Source organism: Ornithodoros turicata, chromosome 9 (assembly GCF_037126465.1).
Source record: "Ornithodoros turicata isolate Travis chromosome 9, ASM3712646v1, whole genome shotgun sequence".
Classification (NCBI taxonomy): domain Eukaryota; kingdom Metazoa; phylum Arthropoda; class Arachnida; order Ixodida; family Argasidae; genus Ornithodoros; species Ornithodoros turicata.
The window spans coordinates 43,923,255-43,930,038 of NC_088209.1; the positions used below are offsets into that span (position 1 = coordinate 43,923,255).

A 6,784-nucleotide genomic window follows, 5' to 3' on the forward strand; every position below is an offset into this window, starting at 1 on the left:
TGTTCTGTCTGGACCATCAACGTTCTCCATTTCGTTGAACCGTTGCACACCATGTGCATGACATGCAACTGTTCTTTTTATCATTCTTATAATTATTACGCATGTCCCATCATACCAATCTAAATTTAAGGCAGCTTTAAGCTTGCATACCAAATTAGCATTTTGGAAAACTGTGCACGTTATACGCGAATGCGTCCTAACACTTTTGCTTTCGCTAGTATGCAACAGTTGGCACAATACATCTACGAGCCACAATTTGCGCGTCGGATAAGCTGCAAAACAACGACGTGTTCATTGTATCATTTTCAACGAGGAGTTTATTTAGACGCAAACGTATAAAAGGCACCGTAATAAACCTGAGAAAATAACTTAGACTTATCTAGCACTATCCCCTAGTAGATCATTTTTGTAGCCAGTCCAGCAGTTGCGGTGTGAAATAAGTCATAATGACATCCGCACCTGCAACAGAACAGGGAGACTGATCACATTGAGTTGCATGAGCCCCTGCTTCATGCAATGCATAAAAACGCGTAAAAATCTCGCAATAAAGGGATGTATTGTTTAGAGGGCGGACTGGCGGGATACGGTACAAGCTCAGATTTTTCGTCCAAAGTAGATAGTAGTTGTACATTACCTGCTCGCCTGAAACTTTTGACAGCTTCTAGCACAGCCAGGTGAAGGTCAAATGTTCCCTTGCAGGCAGCGTGCCACAGCATTGAGTACTCACCCGCTGACTGGTACACAAACAGAGGATACCCAGGGTACTGAAGATTGCAAACACAAACTGTGGTCATTACAGTGAAGGATCTCATCAAATTGGTAATAGAAAACAACCTTTTCTGCCCCAAGGTACCTTCATGTACTCTTAGTGTAAAAAAAATAATTATCGAAAAAGCACGAAAATCTGTCAATACAAACATGGGGCCTCCAACGTGGCGACACTTTTTATACGACAACGTTTTTCTGCGTTCTCTAAGAGGTACCCAATCCACCAGAAGTTGACACTTACGCGATCTTTAATTCGACAAATCACATCCAGGTATGGAAGGCCTGGCTTCACCATAAGCATGTCAGCACCTTCTTTGGTATCCCGTTCCTGCAGCAGATGCAACAAAATTTGTATAACACATTACTGAAGAAGTGGAGTAATTACAAGTAGTAGCAAGCACGAGGAATAAGTACTTACCACCGCACGGAGGGCCAGAGGCACAGACCCCGAAGGCAACTGGCAACACTTGGCGTCAGAGTCTGCATTTTTTGTTTTCTCAAAGTCCCTGCAAAATTTATGAAAGGCTGTTTCACATTTGAAAATGCACGTGGAACACTGTTCCTTTCAAACTCGGGTAAACGCGGCATGTCAGTTAATTTTGACATTTGGTTTGAAAACCGTAGTTACGTGGGAAATGTTACATTTATGCCATCAAATTAAAGAAGGTTTGCGGTACATTACTGTATGTTACTGAACACAATCTGTACAATCTGCCACACATTTTCGTATCATTACAGAAGGATGCAATATAAATCGGAGCCTTTATTGAACACTACGCAAGTTACTAAATTATAATGTTTTGAATGCTATTTAGCTAGCAAAAGAGCTAGCAACATACCTCAAAGGGCCATAGAAACAAGACGAAAACTTTGCGGAACAGCAAAGGACAGACACGCTCGTCCCGAGCCCAGCGTTAAACAATGCTTCCTTGATAGGACCGACGCAACAGTCCTGAACGTCCGACGGGACAACCACGTGGCATCCTGGAAAAATACACGAAGCTTGTTAAATAAATTTTATTCTAAAATATTCGCGTGTCTCTTAAATACGTAAATGTTTTCCTATTTAACACTCAAGACCTACTATGGGCATGTACAGCAACCTACTATTATGCTAGAGGCCATACAACGGCAAAACTCACTCATGCTCAATCTGGTGAATGAGCCGAGCATAAGTTAGGAAACAGAGCTGAGCACGAGATGAGTGAGCAAAAGGACAGCTGAGTAGGGAGTGAGTCAACACGAGTGAGCGAACGAGGACACGAGCAAGAGCAGGACCCACTCACAAGAATGCTCGTTCTTGCTCAGTGTGGTGAATGAGCTGAGCATGTGCACACTGAAATCATGCTCAAATCGTCCAAACTGAGCATGAGCAGACTTGAGTAATGCTCGCGCACCACTGAGCTCAGTGCAACAACTACTCGTGTGCTCAGAACCTTGCTCATGTTCAGGTCTCTGGTATAGAAGTGGGTTGTCACACGTATTTACATACTGCCAACACAGAAGTCAATCAGAAACAACCTCCGATTGGGCTACTTGGGCTGTCGACTTGGTCCACAACCTCCTTCGGTTGTTTTGTCATAAAGTGCTTAGTCTTTCATGTGTGCAGGCGTTACTGCCTGCAACATCTTTTAAAAATTGAGGAAAACAGATAAAATTAACTATCGCGATTTCATTTTACGTTACTTTAGTCGTATCAAAACGATAATTTAACGTACCTGCTCTTCCAAATGCCACAGCTACTTCTGTTAGGCGCTTTGTAGTAGAGGTCCTGTCAAGGTAACCATCTTTGTCGTAAATGCCTACGATTAAAGTACACATATGTACAAACAATCATTAAAGCTTTCAGCTGAACGTATTTTACCGCACTGGCCGTGGTCAGTATATGGACACAGACACACGTCACAGGCTATTAGAAGCTTGGGAAAGGCGACAGTCAACATGTTGATGGCCCGAAGCACTGGAGATTCAGCACAATCCATAACGTTCGCATTAGAGTCCTGGAAGGCCGCAAGATTATCATTTCTAGTCGCTATTCTTGCATCACTACCTTGGTAAGCTTGGTGATGACACCGAAGAGCAGTACAGACGAAAGTCCTTTCCTGACAAGAGGCTCTAAATGTTCTTCCAGAGAGTTCACGCTGTACTGGTTAACGCCCGGAAGATCTGCGATTTCTGCGGTGCCTGACGGATCATCGCTGCAATGTTTCAGTACGACAACAGCAGCATTGGTATTGTAACAAACCGATGCATGCTCCAACACATACTTACAGGACGAACACTGGATACATAAAGCTCTTGGAATCAATTTGAACACCAGTCTCGTGCCACTGACGTAACAGGACATGGCTGTATCCGCTGTGCAAGTACGCTTTGAGCGCATTTTGACGAGCCTCCATGGGAAACACAGCCTCCTCTCCACTCATCCTAAACGTAAAGTTTTAAGGTACATCTGTACAATTCGTAAAACGGGCCATGCGTAGAACAGATATCGGGGCAGAGCATTTCGTTAAATGGTAAGATCCCCAGCAAACCCTACCGAACACAAGGATGCCGACGGAGGGATGCTTCTTCTCCTGCTAAATGAGTCAGTGTTTTCACATTTTTACCTTCGTTTTTCTTTTCAAATCCTTGCGAAGAAGCTCGGCGTATACACACTGCGTTAACTGCTTCAGGAAACGACCATGTGTACGCCACCGGAGGAACCAGAGGTGAAAGGTCACCAATACGAATCCAAAAATTCCGCAGCCAAGCGGGCCGCGCGTGCTGCGTGCGTTCGATGCGAACGACTTTTTTATTCTCAAAACCTTGTGTTGAAAAAAAGTATAAACGTCATATAAATGAGCACCTGTAAAATAATAAATTAAATTTACACTCTCTGACTCGCAGAAATATTGTGGCTATGTGTCGGGCACGTGATTTCCGCAAAAAAGCAGCCAGCATTCACCAAGCAACTATGTACATTGTTTACAAACATTTCGCAATGGAGGATAGCGGAAGCGGTGCAACATCTGTAGAAGATTTTGGTGATCCCTCACCCAAAGATATCTTAACTGAGGGTATAATCGGTTTACTCCACCCAACAATAGAACAACTAGACGAGCGAGTAAGGTCTACAAGGTTTGTACGATGTTACTGTGATGAATAAAGATGCACAATACTAGCGGTTTAGGGGTTAACAACATTGGCTCGAGTTTGAGGAGCTCTATCGTGAAACATTTTTTCGCAACTTACAGAATTAGTCAGCTGGAGCTACGACAGCATATTGACAGTCTCGCAGAAGGTGTGTACAGTAATCGACTGTTATCTCAACAAATGTGTTCCTAGCCTACTGTTCTAAGTCTTGCCATTTCTTTTAGACTTAAAGAAGATAGCTGAGAGTCAGCAAGTACCATACGACATGGATGCGTACATTAAGAAGCTTTTAAACGCAAAACGCAAGGTGATGCTTGTCAACAGTATTCTGCAGAATACGCAGGTACATTTTGTGAAAAATTGGCTACCAGAAGACGCATGTTCTGACACGGGGATCTAATTGTTTTTTTGTTTGCAGGAAAGGTTGAACAGGATAAACCAGAGCATAAGTCGTGAAGGGGCAAGACGCAAGGCACTCATAGAGCCACAAGCACCCACAACGCCAAGTGAAGGATAGAGTGTTCCATATCGCAATATGTATTACTCCGCATTCTACGTGGAGTAACTGGGCGTTGTTGAAAAAGCTACGAGCTAGTCAGACAGGGCACAGTTTGCAATCAAAAGACAAACTGGCAACGACCATGTCAACACCCCAGCTCCAGCTATCGTGTGTTCCCAACAAAGATATGTGATTTGCATTGTGCATGGAGCAAATTTAGAACTGCAAAGAACTGCTAAAGAAATACTACAACAAATGTTGGCACTTTACTTTACAGAGTCAGTAGGGTTTTTAAGTTATGGATCTATATCACCTGCTCGTGCTTGCTACCTCTCTATCCTCTCGTTAGAGAGTCAGTACAATACGTATAGTCCAACTGTTAGAATGCCACAAATTCATTTGCAAGATTACATCCCCAAATCATTCTGCATTCTGGCATTGATGCTTCCAGAAATCATGAGCAATGATGTTCTGAAGCCGACATCTTGGAACTCTCACGTAATTAGCGTTAGTTCTTTTTTAAGTTGACACACCAAAACGGCACGCAACGGCACATGAAAACCTGGGTGGTTATCTTAAATAAACATTACGATTGGCCTTGGCGTGGGAGCTCGAGGCTAATCATATGCAAAGTGATGCAAGTTGAAGATATGGATGACTTGACCAAACAGCGTGAAGAGGAATTAGTTGCATGATTCAAGTACAGCCATGTATATCCTGCGTTTTGTCATTGTGATAACTATACAGCTTGGGGCGCAGAAATACGTGCATTATAATCGCAAATTAAAGCGTTTAAATAAGCACCAACGTTTATGGGCGTAACATTTTAATATGCAAATTGTTAACAAACAAGAAATAACTAGGGTATTTGTTCAAAAGATCACAAAGTCAACACCACAGTGACATCAACTAGCTCTTGCAATACATGATGAAAAGAAATTTGAAGAGAGCACAGAAAAGTAAAAACGTCGCTCCATCAGGAGCCTCGGAATTCCACAAATAAGTCCTCGTTACAGATCTACATGTTCCCGTGCCAATGTAAACATTTAATTGAGTAAAAAAATTTGCGGTGTCAGTTTTCATTATTCAAAAGTCCTACTGTGGCTCTAATCGTCACTTTGATTATACGCACATACATTGTGTTCCGATCCATTCTGTGAAGAGTCACGAGAATTTTACACTGTCCCCGGAACAGAGGTGTTTATGTGTTACATGAACGCGACACCATGCAACACTATGCTCATCTAACCCACACAAAATTCAATGACTCTTGCAGAGAAGAAAAGTCCAAATAGAAATCTTGGAATTGCGTAAGAATTTTCAAACTGAAAGGAACTGTCGCATCCGGAAACGTGTACGACACAGATACGGTAATGTTTGGAAACCCTTCACTGTGTACTTGGCCAAGTTTCTCTTCCAAAAACAGCCTACATATTAAATAAACGAGTTTTAAAGATTCGCGCTCCCTCTGCACATAAGGAAGCCCCAGCGATAGTAACATCGTGATGACATAGGACACGCACACCAATGGGAGCACAGTGCAGGCGATTGTCTCCGAACTTGTCTGCTTGACATTCGCATCACAATATAGTAGGCGAAAGGTCCTTTGTAAGTACACAGAATTTAACTTTTGCGTGAGCATGTCGCCTTCCTGGTTATACGAGCACGTCCTGTGCTAACCCAGAAACAACATTCCACAAGCCGATCAGAAATATCCGCGTCTTGCTGGTCGCCAAAGGGTGCACCCTGATTGGACTTGTTGGTGCGATGATTTCTCACATTTCCAGATAGGGAATTCCAGCATACTCTCAACATCCACCGTCTCCTCTTGCCATGCATTACACGAAATTTCACACTAACTACTCCACTAATTCGTGTTGAACTTTCAGCATTATGATAAATGAAGAGTCAAATGGAGCTACAGTTTCTAAATCGACCGGGACGAATGCGACAGTACCTTTAAGTGGAATGTGAACCGCCCGTATGTAACAGTGGAGGTTCCTTTTGAAAGACGCCACGTGGAGCCATAGTACCCCTCAGCCGAGAAAGCGTATGGCAATCCCACTGTGTACTAGCACTTGCATTCCTGCCACACATTCCAAATATGTATGAAAGACGATCGTGGCTGGTGACTAAAAAACATGGTGATGTCTCTTGCGTTATGATCTGATTATTGGTAGGAATATGTAACCAAATTTCGGGTCATTGTCTTTTGGGTTCTGTTGAATGACACTACAGTCGCTGTGCCCAGCAGTTATCTGTCATGACTAGTTCATGAGGGAAAAAAAATGTAGGACACAACTTTGCAGCGAGAATGGTTGCAGCTTGAGATTCGCGGACGCATTAAATAAAATGGCGCAACGATAGAAAAGTAGATGTAAT

The 6,784-nt window shown here is 43.0% G+C and overlaps 2 protein-coding genes across 2 annotated transcripts; one reads left to right on the plus strand and one right to left on the minus strand.

The window, feature by feature from the left end:
* Positions 1–290: 290 nt before the first annotated feature.
* On the minus strand, positions 291–3,544 carry LOC135369053 (delta-aminolevulinic acid dehydratase-like). The gene is made up of 10 exons (XM_064602684.1): positions 3,378–3,544; positions 3,040–3,195; positions 2,819–2,966; positions 2,633–2,768; positions 2,487–2,570; positions 1,608–1,752; positions 1,187–1,274; positions 1,010–1,096; positions 635–764; positions 291–459 (listed from the first exon to the last, which is right to left on the minus strand). The coding sequence occupies exons 2-10, from the start codon at positions 3,192–3,194 to the stop codon at positions 401–403; spliced, it is 1,032 nt and encodes a 343-aa protein (XP_064458754.1). The 5' UTR covers position 3,195; positions 3,378–3,544; the 3' UTR covers positions 291–400.
* Positions 3,545–3,723: 179 nt separating this feature from the next.
* LOC135369056 (SNARE-associated protein Snapin-like) lies at positions 3,724–4,671 on the plus strand. The gene is made up of 4 exons (XM_064602689.1): positions 3,724–3,888; positions 4,005–4,051; positions 4,128–4,246; positions 4,322–4,671. Exons 1-4 carry the CDS (start codon positions 3,725–3,727, stop codon positions 4,418–4,420), a joined length of 429 nt encoding a protein of 142 aa, XP_064458759.1. The 5' UTR covers position 3,724; the 3' UTR covers positions 4,421–4,671.
* Positions 4,672–6,784: the final 2,113 nt, after the last annotated feature.